Source organism: Gopherus flavomarginatus, chromosome 25, assembly GCF_025201925.1.
Source record: "Gopherus flavomarginatus isolate rGopFla2 chromosome 25, rGopFla2.mat.asm, whole genome shotgun sequence".
Classification (NCBI taxonomy): domain Eukaryota; kingdom Metazoa; phylum Chordata; order Testudines; family Testudinidae; genus Gopherus; species Gopherus flavomarginatus.
The window spans coordinates 6,842,487-6,862,039 of NC_066641.1; the positions used below are offsets into that span (position 1 = coordinate 6,842,487).

General features: G+C 52.1%; 1 protein-coding gene across 2 annotated transcripts; it reads right to left on the reverse strand.

Moving 5' to 3' along the window:
• Positions 1-1,680: 1,680 nt before the first annotated feature.
• On the reverse strand, positions 1,681-19,201 carry LOC127040616 (transmembrane ascorbate-dependent reductase CYB561). Of its 2 annotated transcripts, none has more exons than XM_050934988.1 (6): positions 19,133-19,201; positions 6,680-6,925; positions 5,562-5,660; positions 5,130-5,233; positions 4,629-4,786; positions 1,681-3,583 (listed from the first exon to the last, which is right to left on the reverse strand). In XM_050934988.1, exons 2-6 carry the CDS (start codon positions 6,882-6,884, stop codon positions 3,388-3,390), a joined length of 762 nt encoding a protein of 253 aa, XP_050790945.1. In that variant the 5' UTR covers positions 6,885-6,925; positions 19,133-19,201; the 3' UTR covers positions 1,681-3,387. The 2 variants fall into 2 exon arrangements, with proteins under 2 accessions (XP_050790945.1, XP_050790946.1); XM_050934989.1 differs by lacking the exon at positions 19,133-19,201 and adding an exon at positions 15,433-15,534.
• Between the last annotated feature and the right edge of the window lie 352 nt (positions 19,202-19,553).

The window sequence follows — 19,553 nt, forward strand, 5'->3', positions numbered from 1 at the left end:
GAGAGCAGTTACAGCCCATTGCCCTGCTGGTACCTCCACCAGGCTGCATGTTGCTCACATCCCACAGCATGTGAGGAGCTCGCCAGCTAGCTGGGCAGGAGAGGTATTTTCCCCTCTCACTTGAGCCAAACTGCCTCTGGCCCCCTTAAAGACAAGGGTGGTACCTGCACGGGAGCAGTCACAGGCACTCAGGGCCGGATCCTGTGGTGATGTTGGGCACAAGTTATATGGGGCCAGATTATTAAACGGTAGGTGGGTTTATATGCATGTTTATGTCTAGATGCCTTTACAAATCTGGCCTTTAAACCAAGGCTACAGCTGCTCAGCAGTGACAGATACGTCCTCTATTGGCCGCATGCAATGAACGTGACGTAAGCAGACTGCTCACTCTGTTAGCTCTGGCTCCACACTGGCCGAGGAGTTGTGCTTAACTTGGCCAGCTAGAAAGCATATAAACAGTGGCCCATGCTAGGTACCAGGATTTATTGACTTAGGTGCAGTACAATACAGGCAAACAGACTGTTTAGCTCAGCATTTCATTAATGTGGTTTTTCCTTACTAGCATTTATGAGGCACCAACACAGTGCACTGATTGCGGCTCCTTTGACACGGCTTTAAAGCGCATTTTGTTTTAAAACAAAACCTATAAACTATTCTCCCACGTAACCATTAGCTGCACCATTTGGGGTCAGTTCAGGACTATGCATTTGGCAGAGGAAAGGTTTCTGCAGTACGAGACTCTGCTGCAAATACTCATTGCTGGCAGGCATTTTTTCAGGAGACTTTACACCCTCTGTTTGATACAAGCTTTTTTTTTTTTTTTTGGGACTGTTAGAGATGAGTGCACTGCGGGGAAGGGAAACACAGCCCTAGCAGGGTGTTACTTTTCTGAGCCAACCTTATGGAGTTGGCCAGTTGTTTTTTGGACTAAAGGAACTCGCATTGGTCCTCCTGAGAGACAAGATCAGTGGTTGAAATCCTGGCTCCACTGCAGTCAGGGGAGAGCAAATTTCAAACACTGGCTATAATAGTTTTTAATAATAATAATAATTGGAGATTTTCCTAGACCAGGAAGGGACCATGAAAGGTCATTGAGTCCAGCCCCCATGCCTTCACTAGCAGGACCAAGTACTGGTTTTTGCCCCAGATCCCTAATTATTGGCCCTCTCACAACCCTGGATTTAGCAGGCCAATGCTCAAACCACTGAGCTATCCCTCCCCTCTTTCTTCCCTCATTTGGGACAAGGGATGACTGCGGTAGAACAAGTCTTTCCAAAAACCAGGCAGGTGCCCTGGCCGTGTTAGGAAACGTGCTAGCCACAGCTCTTTCACTACAGCACGTAACATGGCAGCAGGGCCCAGTGAGTGTTGGGCACCCAGCTTGAGTGCTGAGTTAAAGAGCCAGCTGCACTCCAGAGGCCCAGCCAGTCTCTGCTCAGCAGGGGGAGTTTGAAAGGGAGGCAGTGGTGGGACAAACCCCCAGCTCAAGCTTTATCAGGCTCAGGTCACTTTAGGGGAATGAGTCAGAAAATTAGAATCTGCACTGAACAGAGGCTGGGGAAATATTTATAAAGAGAATCAGCAGCCACATGATGAAGTTTTTCTAGGTTTACAAACAGGATCTGCTAATTAACAGCTCAGGCCCAGCTGTCAAGGCTCCTCCCTGCAGCAGTTATCTGTTTGTTTTTCTGCATATAAAAGCCAGGGCCCTGCCCCATCCCTTTCATTCCTGTGGGGACAACTTTGGCTTTTTCTGCTTAGGGCTCTAATGCCGATGCTGCTTGGCAGACCCCCTGAAACAGGAGCCGTTTTCAGCCTGTGCTCTGTGGCCACCTGGGGAGTTGCACTGTGGCTAAGGGGGCCATGTCTCCCTTTGAACACCCATGTTGTATAATGAAGAGATGGGATTACAAACAAGTTGGCCAGGGTACAGCTGTTATCACACAACAGCATCCTGGACCACCTGGGACACAGGTGTGCTCTATTACCCGTCAGCATGGGGAGAGGGGGGTGCTTAACCACTCTTTGAGGAAAGCATGGCTAGAAGGCTCTCAAGCAGCCCCATGGAAACAGGGTTAGTCTGCTAACCTCGCCCCCATGCACAGTTCAACCCGCAGCAGCAGAGCCTGCCTTGCTCTGCATACAAAGCTGCACTGGGAGGGGGGGCAGGCTAGTCCCTGATCAGTCATGCATGAAGGGAATATTTAACAGGTGATCAATGCAAAAGTCTTTGCTGCAGTATCACTAGGCACCAGCAATGCCTGGCAACACCTGCAGTCTTGCATCTCATTACAGAGAAGAGCAAACAGATGGGAAAGTTTTGATGTAAAGAAAAGCCCCTGGCAGCTGTCATGGGTCACTCGTGCAGACAGGGACTGTGCCCCCTGCACTGAGAGCTGGGGGAAACTAGGCCTTTAATGTTAAAACAAATTCACTGCCCACCCCATCACTAGACCTTACCAACCTGCATTTCTACTCTGCTCACTGTCAGCTGGCTGGAGCACCACCTGTAAGCAGAATGGAGCTGCTAGCAAGAGCCCACAGGGCAGCCCCTGTCAGGAACGAGAGGTAGCAGGGATGAGGAGTTCTAAGGACACTGCTGTTTAAGGGCCAGGGCAGGTTATCTTACCTACAGCAGACAGCAGCACATGTACACACCCCCACCCACTGACTGATCAGAGAGAGGTGCTGCTGTCATTAAAAATACCCTAGCCCGCGACACACACAAAGCTTTGCATGCAAGTGAGGGAGGGTTTAAAACAAGGCTCCTAGAGAACGGGGTTTGGCTGCCATGGAGCATGGTGTTCAACACACCGCTTAGCAGCCTGCATGAACTCCAGGAGGGAGAAATCTTCAGGCAGCCCAAGGAGCGAGCCAGGCCCTGACCTTCATCCGCACTTGAGTTAGTGGGCCTCATGCTAACTAGCCAGGCAGGCTGGGAAATGGAAATGCGGCCATCCTGTTGCTTGAGGGGTGAGGGATCCAAACCTCTCCCCCGCACAGCAGCTCAGCCAACTGGGAATGCCCCTGCGCCTGCCACATACAAAGCCCATCCCCCATGATTTGGGTGGCAGGGAAGTGGCCATGGCTGGTATAAGGGCTCAGTGGGAGAACGTGGCTCGTCCCAGAGCAACATGATGCCTATTACCAGGATGGGGCTCCAAGCTGCTGCCTTAGCACACAGCTCCCCTGCAGACAAGGGGTTAAAGCAGAGGCCCCCCCCCACACCAGCTGTACATGTAACAACCAGCACATGGCAGAGAGATCACAGCAACACCAACACACCAGCAACAGACACCGGAGGGGCTAGTACATGCAGGGTGAGCAGCGACCATGAAGTCCACCCCAGCCCTGCCTCTGGGGGGAGCCCCACAGCGCAGGGAGCCATCACTGGCTGCTGCTGGGGCTCTCCCCCTTAGTGAGGGTTTTAAAATCCATGGACAGGGCCAGCTCCTCAGCCAGGGGCGGCCGCTTCCACTCGTCCCGTGTCAGGATGTAGCCGATCACCAGCCCAAAGCCGATCAGCAGCAGGCCCAGGACGTTGGCCAGGATCCCTTCCGGCACGAACGAGCTGTAGGTAGCCCTGCAGGAGCAGAGAGGGGCTGGGCTGAGAACAGGGAACACCCGAAGGAGGAAAATGTCTGCGTGGCTCCCTGGAGTCCAGCCCAGACCAGGGTACCATGCTCCTCCCAGCCACGGCCCAGGAAATGACACCCAACCCTCCTGAGCCTGCAGTGGGCAGCCCACAGCCCCCCGTGGCCCTGCGAGTGTTTCCTCTCCTCCGAGGCATGGCCAGAGGCAAGAACACATGCTAATGGTCTGACTGTAGTGTTTGCCATCTCCAGCCCCAAGAAATGCTCTCCAGCTACTTTGCTGCCTGTTCTAACATTGGGGAGGGGGGGTGGAGGAGGGTGTCACGCTTCCCATCACAGCAGCAGCATGGGTGAGTGAGCTGCAGAGCCACATGGAGCCAAATCTGCAGCAGGTTTTCCCTACAGCTGCATTAGAGCTGCTGGGAGGGAAAGGAGGGACACAGTTTTGCCTGCCCTGGGAAGGGCTCTGAAGTGGTCTTGCCTCTCCCAGCCATTTGGGGCCTGGGGTTAGCTGACAGCTGACACCGCCTCGCCTGCGCACGCTCCAGGGATCAGTCCAAGAAGGAGGTTGTGTAATTTACACTAGCCCTGGAGAAAGGACACCTGCGTCAATTCTCCCCTTCAGAAACAATCCTGGAAAACATTTCAGTCTATGTTTTCTACTGGAAAACGTTGCAGGTGAAAGATTTCCAGCAGCTCCAGTCATTAGGGTCACTCCCTAGAGGGGCAGCGCCCCCAGCTTGCCACGGAAGGCTTTGCTAGCACTGGCCAGGGATTCCGCTGTCTGTTTTTGCCACAGAGGCCGTTGCCTTTGAGAAAAAGCAGATTTGCCCACTGAGGGCCTGAACCAGCCCCACGTTTAGGAGAGGTGAGAGTCCTCACACTGAGGGAGGTTCAGTGATAGGACTGAAATCTGGGTCCGGACGACCCAATCACTCCATTTCCCTGCGAGGTGCCAGGCTGTGGCAAGGGTGTCTTGTTTCTAAACTCCCGGGGGACGCTGGGAATTGCAGCCCAGATGCTTGTGTCACTTACTGGATACTGAAGAGGAGCAGCTCCTTGATGCCCAGCAGGCACGTGGCGATGGAGAGAACGAGGAGGAAGACGCCAAAGAAGACGTGCTGTGGTTTGTATCTGCTGCGGAGTGAGAAGGATGCTCCAGGAAACAGGAAGAAACTGAAGCCCATGAGCCACTGGAGGGGAAGAAGAAAGTGCAGAGGGGCCTAAGGGCTCTTTCCATGAACAGCCCAGGCTTCCGCTGGAAGTTGGTGTTATTACAACAGGCTTCAGAAATCGGAGCAAATTAGCTCCTGGCCCGGCTAACCCAGGATTGGTGATGGTGGGCTAATCCAGCCAAGCCCTCCTCAGACACTGGCACAGCAACAAGCTCCTGCCTGCAGCCAAGGAACAGAGACTGAAGATCCAAAACAAATCCACCAGAGCTGGGGATAGAACCCAGCAGTCCTGCCCCTGCTCTAACCACTGGAGGACTCTGCCTGCCTGCCTCCTGAAGGGGACCCTCCTCCTCCTCCTTACCTGGATGAAGTAGAGGCTGAAGGCTGCTATTCCACACCAGCTGTGCAGGCTGTACATGTCTGCAAAGCCTTTCTTCCTGTGGTAATCGAACACGGCTATCACACCTGCAGGGATGGCAGGAGGCGGTCGGTTAGGGCTGGGGACCATTCGTTAGCCCGTTCACACACACAGCCCACTCAGGGATCTGGCCTGGACCCGTTCCCCAACCCGGCCTGGGGAGCAGAGTCTCAAACTGCAGGCGCTGAGCCTGGGGAGCAAGGGCTCTGCTCTGGGAGCCTTCCTGGGATGATCTTTTCGTTGTAACAGAAGAGGATGGATTTAAAAGCCTCCCTGGGCAGGATGCCACTGACCCAATACAATGGCCTTAGGGGCAGGCGGACTGCCACACGGGTCCTTCTGGGTCACCTTTCCGCTGCTGCGTCCAAGACTCACCCACAAGGGCGATGACCAGCGCAAAGGCGTGGAGGAGCCCGTGGAGGATTTTGGCCGAGCGCTTGGTCTCGTTCCTGAAGACCCGGTAAACCAGGAGAGCTGGGGGAGAGAAACGTGTGAGAGGCAGTGGGGGTGGGCAGGGAACAGCCTCCTCAGCTCTGCAGCCCAGAGCAAAGGGAACCGTCCCCAGGCCAAGTGGGCTAAGCACATCAAACAAAGCCTGGGAGAGGTGGGGTCCCAGGGCCCCGAGGAGGGGGAGAATCGGCACTAACAAACCAACGCGTCAGAGCCGCTGAAGGGAGGCAGAGGGTGACTCATGCTGGAGCATTAAGCACTTGCTTGTTCTCCCAACTGCCTTTTCCAAATTTAATTTGCTACAATTAATCTTTTCTTTAAGCCTCAGGGACTGTCTGGGGGCACCTGCTGATGCACTTTCCCCATCACGGCTCTGTACAGCCACAACCAGCTCTCTGCCCAAGTGGCCGTCTGGGAGATGATTACTGCCCCCGGCTCCACACAATTACATTAGTGTGAAACGGAGCAGCGCATAACGCCGAGCTCCCTGCTAAGTGCTCTGCCTGCCATGGGTTTGGGCCACGTCAGCTCCGCGGAGAGCGGGAATCTCACCACCCGCAGGAGGCTGCTGTTCACTGCACTGTCACCAGAGTCTTGGGGTGGGGGGGGATCTGGTAGCATCCTACTCCGGCACTCGGGCAGAACAGTAAGTACCTCGTACTGAAGCAACCCCGTGTAGACAGGGTCAGTGCACCTGTTACTCCAGCTCTAGTCCCCATTGCTAACACCAGGAGACAGCTTTGTCCTTGACCAGGTTGGCTACCTGGACCAAGTTACCTTCTTAGCATCAAAGCCCTAACACTGCTGAACCGCAGCCGAGCAATGGAAGGCATTACGGTCATGATTCCAAGCCAATTACTCATATGGAAATCAGGAGTCACTCCATTTTTAAGGCTGCAGCAGACACACCTAGACCTTCCAGCAAAGAGCTGGAGGTATCTGTGTGATCGTGGCAGTAAAGGGGTCAGAGCCTGGCTGAGAGGTAGGTAGCATTTTGAATGCTCTTAGTCCTTCAGCAATTCTCCATCAGGATCCCAGCTTACCATCCCCTTGGAGGAAGACCATGCCAATGACCATGCAGAGAGGGTGGACGTTGAACTGCAGCGCGCTTTCCCAAGCAATACCGCCCCGGTACTGGCCCATCCAGGCTCCGGTCATGGCAATCACAGTCAAACCTAACAGCTGAGAAACTGCCATGTAACAGGAGAGCCCTGCTGGGCTCGAAGGCCTTGTGAGACTGTCCTCCATGCCAGGCGAGGCCAGGGACACGCCTGGGACAAAATCTCAGGCTGCAAGAACAAGGAGAAAAGTGATCAGCATGGCAACCTGACAGCATGCTGGGAGCACTGGGCTGCCCATAGGGACCAGGGCTGGGAACTCAGCCCATCCTGACTCAGAACCAAGTCTCCCCAGAGCTGCTTGCTACTCAGCTTCAGACAGGGCCTCTGAATCCTAATCCAGACCCACTCCCAGCTCTAACAGTGCCTATGCAGCTGGCCGGCCCAAAGCACCTTGCTCTATTCCTCACACTGATCTCTGTAAAACCAGCCCAGATATTATGTGCTGACCTAGAGAAGCGCAGCCCTAACACTGCATGGTTGGCATGCAGACAGGCAGCACTTGGCTGTGGGATTTAATTGCCTTATTTGATATTTATCTGGAGGGAGACACACCCAGAGGGAGGCAGGCTGGGTACTGTGTCTACACTGCAAAGACAAACCCAGGATTCCCCTGGGGGTGGATTTCCTTTTAAAGAACTGGAAGGGAGAGGAAAGGAGAGGGCCAGAAACAGCTCTGCCAAACTGGCCAGTCAAGTCGTTTTCACTGATCTTAGTGGCAGCTTTCAGTGTCTCCCCTCATTGGCCAACACTGCTCCAGCTTGGACCTGCCTAGATACAGACAGAAGCTTTCTGGTTTGCCTAGAACCAGACAGGGGATAATCACAAGACAGTGTTAGCTTGGGGTGTTATAATGATCTCTCAAATGCTCACCTGGCGCAACAGGTTTGGCTGGATAACTTAGCCAAGGCAGTGGCCACAGTCAGGGCTAAGAATTAATCAGATGAACAGACTTCCCTTTCCTCACCCACCACAGGGTCTTTCCCAGAGCCTTCCCTTTAAAAAAATATCTCTGTTTTATCCTCCCTGGGAACACTTAGACCTTCTCCCTGGGAACACTTAGACCTTCTCTCTCTAGCTGATGCCCCAGGTGTGAGATTTATATTATAAATTCTTTGGGGTCAGGAAACCGCTTATTTTTGTTCTGTGCAGCTGGCACAAAGTGGTTCTGGCCCATGACTGGGCTCTTCTGTACTACAGCAGTGAAAGATGTTAACGTGCCTCTGGGTTTGTAGAGCATTGGGTCTGACGGGCAGCCAGCTCTTGAGATTTTATCACCAGTCTTGCAATTTGGTCATTTTCTTAAAGACCAGCTCCTGGAGTCCAGTGTGAGAGAATCGCCGCTTTCTTTTACAAAGCCAGTTTGCAGCACACATCATTGCAGAGAAAACCCTGAAACCCTGAATCCTAAAGGCTCAAAAACCAGACAGCAGATAAAGCAAACTTTAAAATAAAAAAACGTAAAATGAGATTTAAGCCAATCCAGGGGGGATAAAAAGCAATAAATGTTGGGGAGGAAAAATAATTGGATTTAAATTTTTTTTTTATTGTTATTTAAATGATAATAAATTTCTCTATTTTTAAAAATAAACCTGTTTAAAACTAAATCTGAGTTTAAATACAAAATATGTTCAGGCCTAAACTTCTTTTAATCTCTCAGAACATTTAAATAAAAAATGAAAATGCTGAATCCAAGAACCTCTATCAAAAACTTTGAGGCAAAGGCAGCTTTTCTAGATAAACAAAGAACTGGGGGGAAAACAACTAATTTTTTAGGTCAAGCTTTATGAATATGGCACAATAGGTCATGTACTGTATTAAGGGCTTGCTCCTGTGGGGGACCCAAAGCGTGAGACTGAAAAAGTCATCACAGGTGTTGGGACCTGGCCTCTGACTCCAGGAGACACCATCATGTATCTCTTCAAGTTCAACTTCCTATTTTACAGCTTCCCCCTACCTGAGCTCTGCTTAGCTCAGTTCTCAAATTATGACAACTCCATCCACCCTGGAAACACTCCGCTCAGGGAAAATCTCTGATGGGTGCGGTATTTCGGCGGCGACGCCTCTGGAAGACGCAGCTTGTCAGCGACATTGCTCATCCGCCGGCCAGTACGTGGGCACACTTAGATGCCATGGCACCCGCAGGCACCGCGTTGGGGACCCCTGCATGATATATTGATGTGCTATTTTCTAACATACTAAAAATGTACAGTTACGAATCTGAAAATATTAATCTATATAATTGTTTAAATAAAAAGTACCCAGTCACAGTGTACTCTCCTAGGTAGCAACAAGGTATACCAATTCTAGTGTAAAGCCTTCATTTAGCTTTAAAATCAACATGTTTAATGGTTACTCAACCAGCGAGAATGCACTTCTCTTTAGGATAGAACAGAAAAATGATTCAAGTCACTGATTTAATTGAGGTGTTTCACCTGGTGATATAAATGAACCCACCCTGAGCCAACTGCATGATTTTGGAAGTTGGACTCATGATTTTGGAACACTAGGAGTTGGCCATTCAGGGACAGAGCGAGTCAGCATTAAACAGCAAAACCTTTGCTCACAGGATGCACTGCTGAAGGGATAGCTCCCAGAAGGAGCCCACAATCTTGACTGTTTTGCTCTCTGCATGGAGCAGATGGTCTTTTTCCAGCACTGGCTCCTCCACGAAACCCCCAATGCCTAGTCTCCACTGGTATTCATGATGGCATGCCTGGGTCTGCATTAAAGAGGCAACACCTTCCAATTGGGAAGCAAGAAAACCAAGCAGGCAGGGTTTTAAGACCTGCTTAGAATAAGTGAGCGAGATGAGCTGGACATACAGGTGCTCTTGGGACAAAATGTAACCCTAGACAGGATTCATGGGACCAACATGAGACAGAACAGAGCTGTCAACTGCTTGGCATCTGGAGTGGTGGGAGCTGTTGGGGGGAAAGATTCTCACTCTCTCTCCACCAAAGGAGGAAAAATGGGTGGTGATTACCGCAGCATAGCTACACCTGCACAGCCCCTAGTGTAGACGCAGCCTACGCCAAACAGTAGCAGCGAGGTCAATGGAAGCAGTCTTCTGTCAGCCGAATTGTATCTAACCTTGGGGATTTGTTGACATAGCAATGTCGGTCGGGGTGCTGTGCAGATGTAACTTTTCAGTATAGACCAAGCCTCATGATTGCTAATAAACAAAAGTCTGACATGCCGCAGCCTTTCTTGGGAGCAGGGCTGCCTGGGGGGGCAAGTGGGGCAATTTGCCCCGGGCACCGTAGGGGCCCTGCGAGCTGCTCCGGGTTTTCGGCGGCAAGCCCTTCACTCGCTCCGGGTCTTTGGTGGCAGGTCCTTCAGTGCAGCGGAAGACTCGGAGCAAGTGAAGGACCCATCGCTGAAGTGCTGCCAAAGCCTCGGAGCACTGCCCAGTGACAGCAAGCACCAGAAAGGGAAAAAAAAAAAAAAAAAAGCTGCAATCAGTGGCATTTAAGCTGCTCTACTGCTGCTGAAGACCCGATCCTGCCTCAGGCCCCCTGAATCCTCTGGGCAGCCCTGCTTGGGAAGTAATAGAAACAGGGACAGAGAAAGTGCAGAAACCCAAGGCTTGAACAGTGATAGGTCCGGGGAGAGCGTGAATACTCATGGTACATGGAATTCTTTACCCTAAGGCTAGTAAGCACATATCTGTATTGACAGGGCCTTCATTTATGAAGCAGGACATTCAAAGGCTCTAGTGTCTGCCTTCCTCATCCCGAGCCACCCGCCACAGGAGAGGAGGCCAACCCCCTCTGATGAGCTACTCTGCTCTGCCACTCCCTGTGGCTACTCAAGAGGGGAAGAGGGCTGGCAGAGCAGAGATGTTGCACAAGAGGAATGAAGCACGTTGGCAGAGCCAGGCAACCTGGCCCCAGAGCTCAGGCCAGGCCAGGCAATGCCCTCCCTTCCATGTTTATCCAGCAATTGGAAAGCAGTTTTGACTTTCAATTCTGCTCAGACACCAGAGCAAAGACAACAAACTGCCCACCTGGCACACGATCTATTCCCTAAGTCAGCATTAGGGCTACAAATTAACTTCTCTTAGGAGGTGGCAAGTGCTAGATAGAGTTGCAACACCATTTCTGTTGCATACATAAGATCAGCTGGGAAACTGGTACGTCAGTTCAGAGTCCAGGGCAGAGCGAGTGGTGTAAACTGGGAGTCCTTTGGTCAAGTGGTTCCTGAAACAGCAGCATTCCCCCCTCCCCCACACCCGCAACCCAAATTTATATTTTCAACCTTTTTGGGGGTAGGGAGGCACAGAAATAGGGGGAAGAGCCCTGGCAGTATCCATATGGACCTTATAGCATTGGAATGGCTCTGTTGGATGCTTACTCCACCACCACCACCTATCCTGAGCCCTGGGGGAAGGAGCAGTGGGTTGGGAGCAAGGAGACCATGACTTCAGTCTTCCCCCAGCTGTTATTAATATTTCTGGGTACTATACACCAATGCTGATTGACCCAGCCTGGCCTCAGCGACTGGCAGCTATCAGTCCCCCTGTGTTACAGATAAGATAACGGAGACTGCACAAGGTCACTTTAATTAGACTCCAATATTGCCGACCCAAGCCTCATTGCTAAAGTCTAAGCAAATGAATGGACAAGTGTGTGAAGTCAACATGTTTGCCTCTGTAACAGCAGCTTTACCCCATCTCTTTGCTGAAACCAGGAATCCTATTTACTGTGCAAACCATTGCTAAGTGACTTGATCCCCATTCACGCCGGCTGCTGACTCACGTGAGGGGCATTACGCTTCCCCCAATGGAATTTCTCTTCCACCGGCACAGCTAGTTGTTGACTCCTCTCTAAAATTCATTTGACAAGAAATCAAACAAGGCTGAAAAGACAGATAAGGGAGAGGCCTGGCAGAGGTTCTACATGTCATGTCTGGGACAGTCGAGAGGAGAACCAACCTGAGCCTGCCACGCTGCCTCTCCACCAGGCACTGTGCACCATCAGGGCCTTCATTCCCCATAGCCTGCTCAGAGGCGGGACTTCGAACCATACGTACTGTCTCACTGTTTCCTTGTGCTCCCCTGTCTCTCTATATCCATCTGTTGTGTCTTGTCTTATATCTAGATTGTAAACTCTTTGGGGCAGGAACCAGCTTTTCATGCTGCGTTTGTACAGCACCTAGAACAATGGAGTCCTGCATGTGACGGGGGTCACAGGCACTCCCATAATACAGATAATACCCCCACCCCACAAAAAACCCCAAACAATTAAATGTTACAAGGGAAAAAGCCAAAAGGCCACAACACAAACTTACATACAGCAGGAAGTGCAGTAAGGGTGCTGCCGCACACACAGTTTAACTCAGCCCTGGCAAGGGTGCCAGCAGAACATCACGGTACCTTACTCCTCCCCAGCACCCAAAAAGCTACTTTCTACGTGCTCACCACAATTCCAGGTCAGGACCCCTACTCACACAGTCCAACAGGACCCTCAGCATGGTCTGAGCAGCAGCACTGACCTGGCAGGGGGAGAGGGGAGTTGCTGCTGGCGGATAGATCATGCCGAGTGGCTTTTCCTTTGTGTGGCCAGTTTCACAGGCACAATGCAAGAGCTAACGATGCACTAAGGAATTTTCTCCTTGCAGGTTAGGGAAGTATCTCCCACCATTGAAGGAGGACAGGACAAGGTGTTGGTGTCTCGGCATTAGTGGTCTCTCTTTTCATGTCACACAAGTGTTCTTTTGGAGAAAAGGTAACTATACGCTAGCTCCCAGCGCTGGGCTGCGGAGTTTCGAAGTCTCTCGATTTGGAAGGGTCCAGGAGCAGAAGGCAGTATCGTTAATTCCACCTTGAAGTTTCTGTGTAAGTGACAGAGGCAGATTAAAGACGCCAGTTGAAACAGGAGATTTATTAAGAACATGCTCACTTCACTCAGCCAGAGCTGCAGGCTTTATTGGATCAAACCTGATAAGTGGATTAAGACAACTGGCTTATTCTATTAGATTGCACTGAAAATGCTAGCTGTGTGCATGTGGCACTTGCAGCCTGAGGGCAGAAGAGGCTCTGGAACGGACATTAGGAATCAAAAAGCAGAGGAGTCTCATGGCAAGCAGCAGGCGTTGTCCCTTTGGGAATATTAAGGGACTGGGTCATAGGGCTCCTCTCTCTCAGCCAAAGGCAGGCACCTCTATTCTCACATATCTCCAGGGGCAGGGGGAACATGACACACTTGCAAGCCAGCTAACAGCACTTTCCTTGTGGACGTGGAATGGGGACATCAATGGACCCACCAATGCTGGGATGAGAGCTCTTCGCCAAGGGAAATCCTGCCCCTAGCCAAGAGGGAAGGGGGAGGAGAAAGAAGAGATGCAGCTCCCTCCTCCAACCCCATAACCTCAGAGGCAGCCCCAAAATTCCTAGCCCTAAATTAAGCCACCTGTGGACAAATGGCCATTTGTCCATCCACAGTACAAGACGGCTGGGGGTTAGTCAGCTCCCATTGTCCTATAAGGAGAAACAAAGAGCCTTGGAAAGCTGGGGGGAGGTACAGCTCAGTGGTTTGAGCACCGATCTGCTAACCCCAGGGTTGTGAGTTCAATCCTTGAAGTGGCCACTTAGGGATCTGGGGCAATAATCTGTCCAGGGATTGGCCCTGCTTTGAGCAAAGGGTTGGACTAGATACCTCCGGAGATCCCTTCCAACCTTGATATTCTGTAGAAATGCCACTTCCAGTTTTCCAGTCCCCACACCATACAAGGTAGTCTGCTGCACCAGGATGGAGTCAGAACCTGACAATCAGACACCAGAACAACTGGCATCACCAGCTGTTTTTAGGGCACAGAATCCAGGTGCCTCCTGCAGAGCTCACTTTTCATCCCAGGTACCATGGGAGTTCACCACAAGGGTTGTTACCAAGCTGGGAAAGAGCAGGACATAGTTGTGGTGGCAGGAGAAATTCCTACCACCATGACAGAACTTAGATGACCCTGGCAGTGCATGTGGCTGTAACAAGCCTTCCTCTCCCAGGGGCTGGGCACCAAACCATAGAAAGGTTCACGGCAGGCAAAAAAAGATGGATATAGACAGAAAAAGGCACTAGGAAATATTACGGGCAGCAAAGCACACCACATGGGGCCTGAGACATTAACCCCTTACAGGTACGAGGGGGCATAATTGTACCAGAACTTTGCATTGCTATAATTGTAAAATGGCCTTCAGAAGCCTCACGTGAGGCTGGCTTAGGAGCTATTCGTATGGCAATGCTGTTAAAATGAGCCAGCCTGGAGGTGGATCCAGCTATAACTGTTTTGACTTGATATTCTGTGTTCTGCCCCTTAACAACCAGATTTTCCAAAGACCTATCTAGGTACCATTACAAGCGTCCAGATTCACAGGATTGCTCAGCATGCTGGCTGCAGGGCAAACAGGCCAATGGTGTCAATGGGGGGGGGGGGGGGGGGCTGAGCCCTTTTAGAACATGGCCCTAGTTGTGGGTGCTGTGACTTTGAAATCTGGCCCTTACCAGCTAAGGGATTCCTGGTCTTCAGAGAACAACTGAACACACAATAGCTGGACAGACTGATACAGAAGAAGGAAACATCATCGGCTCTGATGTAGATGTTGCTTTTGTTCTCTAAGTCTAAAGTAAAGGTCACTCTGACTTAACTGCCTGGCTGCTCTTTGTGCCTGGAGAAACATAACCTGCTTTAAGGCCAGGGCATCAGAACAGCTACCCTGAAATAGAGCTAGGTCCAGACAAAGCCTAACCTGATAGCATGAGGGGAGAACAGAGACCTGTTCTCTTCTGTTCAGGGTCCCCTCGAACCAGTACCACAGGGGACATTTTCTATATTGCAGAGGTTACAATTTTGTCAACATTATTTTTAGTAAAAGTCACAGACAATAAACAAAAATTCATGGAAGCCCATAACCTGTCTGTGACTTTTACAAAAATTATGGGGGGTAGAGGGACACTGATGGGGGGAGGAACTGAAGCCCAAACCCCGTGGAGTGGGGGAGGAGCACAAGCCCCACTGCAGGCAGCTGAGGGCCCCGGGGCCACTGCCGGCTGACCACTCTGGCCCTGCCACCTTGGGGCAGAAGCAGAAACTGTCACGGAGGTCTCTGAAAGTCTCTGTGACTTTGTGACAATCTTATCCTTAATTGATGCCATAAGCAATAAGAGAATCTCTCTCCATCCCCACCCACCTACCCAGCAATGGAAACACCCAGTGCAGGACAGACCCTCTGTCACTGCAGCACTAAGGATTTAAACACCAGCTCTCCTCACCCCTCTTTGCCAGCTCTGCAGTCCAAGCCAGGGCCCCTTAACCCCAGTCCCCCCATCCCTTCTATCACTCAGCTGCCACTTGCTTCCACTGAACATCTCAAGAAGCTCTCAATGGGACGCACAAGGCACCAGGTGAGGATGGAAACTAGGAGGGGACCATAACTTAAAAGAAAACCAAGACATGCATCTGGAGCGGCTACCTCCCCCGCACAGTCTAATGGATGGATGTACTCCACCCCAAATAAATACACTTCTGCTGGAAAATACAGACATCAGTCTCAAGTCACTAAAGCTCAGTTATCAAAATCCCATGCAGTTAGCCCTGCTACTGGGGCTGGTCAGAGCCCCACCTCACACTCCCAACATTAAAGCCTACACAGTCAGTGCTAAACTAGTCAGAATCAGACTCACATAGACTCCTAGACAGGCAGTCCACACCACACTTCAGTCTCCAACAGCAGCGAGAACAGCCTCTCTGCGTTTCAGTGTCATCTGCCAAATGACAGCTGCTGGCCCAATGCTCTCAGCTGTGCCTGATGTTTCAGGCTAGGTTAATCACCTCCTGACAATCAGCCTCAGCTAAACTGGTAACATCTGAAGCAAGATCCCCAATTAAGCTATGCATGCTGGGAAACAGATGCCCAGAAGCAGTTAACCCATTCCGCTTCACAAGGCAGTTGCCTTGACACTGCAAACAGGAGCACAGCACATTAGTGCCAATTCTCTGCTCCCAAACATTTAGCCACTGAAGCGATCCCCCCATGGGCACAGGAAACAAGTGAGACACACATCCTGTCCCTGGTGGAGCCTTGAAATAAAGCATCTGGCAAAACACCAATGCAACCGCCCTAAAAAGAGTTTTTACAGCTGGTGATTTAACAGAATCAGAAAGTTTGAGGTAGAATAACCCTATCTGACTGTCCAGCCTATCTGCAGGAGTCAGTGCAGGATTGGTCTCTCCGGGGCATCTTCTAATCCTTTATCCAATCCAATTTACCCAATAATGGGGCTTCATCCTTTTCAGTTGAAGACTGTTGTACAGTCAAATACAGCTCATGCACAAGAGCTTGTTATATCCCAATATTCAGTCTACACTTTTCCTTGATTTCATCTTATTACTTCTAGCTAAACCTCAGGTTACTACACAAAGCATTTCCCTCCCTCCTTGGCCTTAACAGACTGCAAATATTTGCAGAGTGTTCTATCCTTCCTTAGTCATCACTAACCAAGCTATACAACACCCAGCTGGAATTTTTACAGCTAGATTTTCACAAGAGCTCATACATCAGATGCACACTGGGTGCGGAGTCATGAAAACCTCCTAGCCCTATGTGGCACAGGGGCTGCTGGGCGCTGGGCACTTTCACAGATCTGACAAGCAAGCAAGCAAATGAGGGACCAGCTCTTCTGAAAATTCAGTCCTGACTGTGGATGCTGAGCCCTGGGAACTCTAGCTCGTGGCTTCAAATTTCCTTATAAATCAAACCCTCCAGGTCAGGTCAGTTGCTGTTCTCTGAAAGCCCTCCAGTGTCAATACTGTTCTGGTAACTCAGTGCCCAAAGCGGAATGCAATATTCTAGGTGGGGGTGCACCTTGCAGAGAAGAACTTTGACCTCCCTGCTCTGTGAATGCAATTTCTCTTTTAGGAATTTATCACCCCCCTTACCACAGCATATGAGTGCCTACAATCTTTAATGCAGTTAATCCTCACACATCCCTAGGCGGTAGGGAAGTGCTCCTACCCTCCGCTTACAGATGGGGAACTGAGGCACAGAGGCACTAAATGGCATGCCCAAGGTCACACCAGAAGTATGTGACAGAGCAGGATCCTGGGTAGTGCCCTAACCACTGTGCCATCCTTCCTATCTGCAGTCCAGGATTACACATCTCATTGCAAACACCTAATGCACTGCCCACTCTTGCTCCTAGATCTAGTTCTTCATTAGAGCTGCCTGGGTATTTCTCTCACATTGAACACACGTATTTCAGATCATTCTCCAAGTTGGACCTCATTTGGTTTGATCTGATAGAACCCTGTGAGTAGTGGCTGATGGAAAAGTCCAGTTACTTGAGGCACACCCACCAGGAAGTGAGGGGTGCCTAGCATATTTTATGGAAATAAGAAATCTATATGGGAATGTGAATCTTTCCAAGAACCAAGTGTCAATAAACTCCTCAACCAAACCCAAGGGAAGGGAAAGGAGGTTAAGAGAAAAGAAGGCTATTTAAAAGTTTGCTAAATAAACAGTTTTGGGGCAATTGTTACAGCCTTGTAGAAACTATGCAAAAAAGAAAAACAATCCAGTCCTCCTGAGGAAACATTCTCCACTCTTCCATTTCTTCAAGTGCTTGTGATGCAACAATGAAATTACTGCCAACAAATGGAAGCATAAGGCAGCTGGATAAGAGAATACAAAAGACAGGGTGGGTGGCACCTGGCTTAAGGTCCTGTCTGAAGGTCCCTGCCCTCTTGTCCCATCATATGATTAAATGCATCTCTCAGACATCTCACAGCTTCAGCACTGACTGACAAAAGGGTCCATCTGCTGACCAGGAAACGAAGCAGAGAGAAAAGGCCTGTCATCAGTTAACTGAGGGACCAACCCTGTTCTGCTAGCAGGTGCAAAACACTCCTTTTTTTTGGCACAGGATCGGCCCTTATAAAGCCAGACACATTCAGGAGGGAGTGAGCAGGTTACAGGACAGCACCACACCTTGAGAAAGGCAAGTGAGAGGCAGTGGATCCTCTCTGCTAAAACACTGTCTCTGCCTTTCCCCTCCTTCCCCCAGACAGGCTTGTTCAAACCCAAACCAGAACAAGAGGTGCACTGCAAACCCACAGGAACCAAGGCACAGTGCCCAGCTTCACTGGAACGACCACAAAAGGCCAAGTCCCACACAGCTCCTACCAGTCCATCGCTCTCTGGTGGCACTGTTCAGACAGACGAAACATGGAGGTGTGCCGTGGCTTCTGAAAGCGGGGCACTGAACTGCGCCCCACTGGTGCCATTGGCCTTAACGCAGCTGCCGAACGCACTCCTCCCACTAATGCGTTCATGGGCTCAGGACTGGCTATGCTCCTCTTCTGGGTGCGGAGCATCTCTGGCCATGCCAGCCTGAATCCCCTGGCCCATTAGAAGTCTAAGCACTGGCATGCCAGCTACCCCCTTACACAGGAGCCCCCATCCTGTGCCCAATTACACCCAGCATGCTGGGGCCTCCAGACCCTACCCCGAAGTCTTGCCACTGTTAAGCATCGCTTTCCCCCACGCTTAGTGCTACGAGTTCAAAACCTCCGAGGGTCAAACAAATGATCCAGGTATTTGCTCTTCCCGGAGCCAAGCTGCCCCTCACCCTGGCTGGCTGCGGATGGTGCCCGCCACGGAGAGTGTATGTCGGTCAGTCAGGGTTAGTGTAGGAGATGCTGGACACTTGACAGCTCTGTATGGTCCCAGCCTCCCCCACGCCCGCTAAATCCAGGGTTGCGAGTTCAATCCTTGAGGGGGCCATTTGGGGATTTAGTTGGGGATTGGCCCTGCTCTGAGCAGATCCCTCCTGAGGTCCCTTCCAACCCAGGTATTCTGTGACACCCCTGAGCACCACGCCACCCCCAGCCTGGCCCAAGAGACAGGGGCCTGAGCAGCTGAATCCTGCCTGGGGCATAGTGCTTGGGGCTGGAGCCGCAGCCGTTAACGCCCTGAGAGCTCGGCTGGGGACGCAGAGACATTGGGGGGCGGGGGGAGAATCTGGGGCTCAAAGGCACCAACCCAGGGGCTGGGGGGAGGGAATCACTCACCCCTTGGGGCTCAGAGGCACCGACCCTGGGGGGGCCGGGGGGGTCTCACCCCTTGGGGCTCGGAGGCACCGACCCCGGGGCGGGGGGGGGGTCTCACCCCTTGGGGCTCAGAGGCACCGACCCTGGGGGGGGCCGGGGGGGTCTCACCCCTTGGGGCTCAGAGGCACCGACCCTGGGGGGGGCCGGGGGGGTCTCACCCCTTGGGGCTCGGAGGCACCGACCCCGGGGCGGCGGGAGGACCCCACTCCCCTCACGCCCAGACGCTACGGCGACGGGCGCAGCAGACCCCAGCGGGCTCCGGGCCTCGGCTCCTACCTGCGGCGTCGGGCTCAGGCCGCGGCCCGGCGGGCGAGGAGCCGGTACCCCTGTCAGCGCGGCCGGACGGGGCCGGGCCGGAGCTTCCTGCTCGCCGGGAGCGGGCCGCGGCGTTGCCAGGGCAACGGGCACATGGGCGGCGGCTGCTGGCGCGCGGGGCGGGTACCTGGGCGGGGGGAGTGTGCACCTGTAGGGGGAGGGGCTGGAGTGGGCACGTGTGTAACGGGGGAGGGGGCAGAGCTCCCGGGCGGGGCTGTTTCCTCCCACCCCCCCCAAGCGCTAACAGCCGGGGGCGGACTAACAGCCCCCTCCCCCCCGTGCCCCCAGCGCCCCCAGCCTCCTGTCTGCCCCCCCTCAGCTACCCCCATTGTGTCCCCCCCGTGCCCCCAGCCTCCTGTCTGCCCCCACTCAGCTACCCCCA

What these genes read in the sequence shown, in the direction of transcription:
- LOC127040616 (XM_050934988.1), bottom strand. Translation starts at nt 6,884, where the DNA reads ATGGAGGACAGTCTCACAAGGCCTTCGAGCCCAGCAGGGCTCTCCTGT. An exon ending in GGTCTTCCTCCAAGGGGATG is followed by an intron (nt 5,661 to 6,679) that starts GTAAGCTGGGAT and finishes TCTCTCCCCCAG; the next exon opens with CTCTCCTGGTTTACCGGGTC. An exon ending in CTGCTCCTCTTCAGTATCCA is followed by an intron (nt 3,584 to 4,628) that starts GTAAGTGACACA and finishes CTGCTCCTGCAG; the next exon opens with GGCTACCTACAGCTCGTTCG.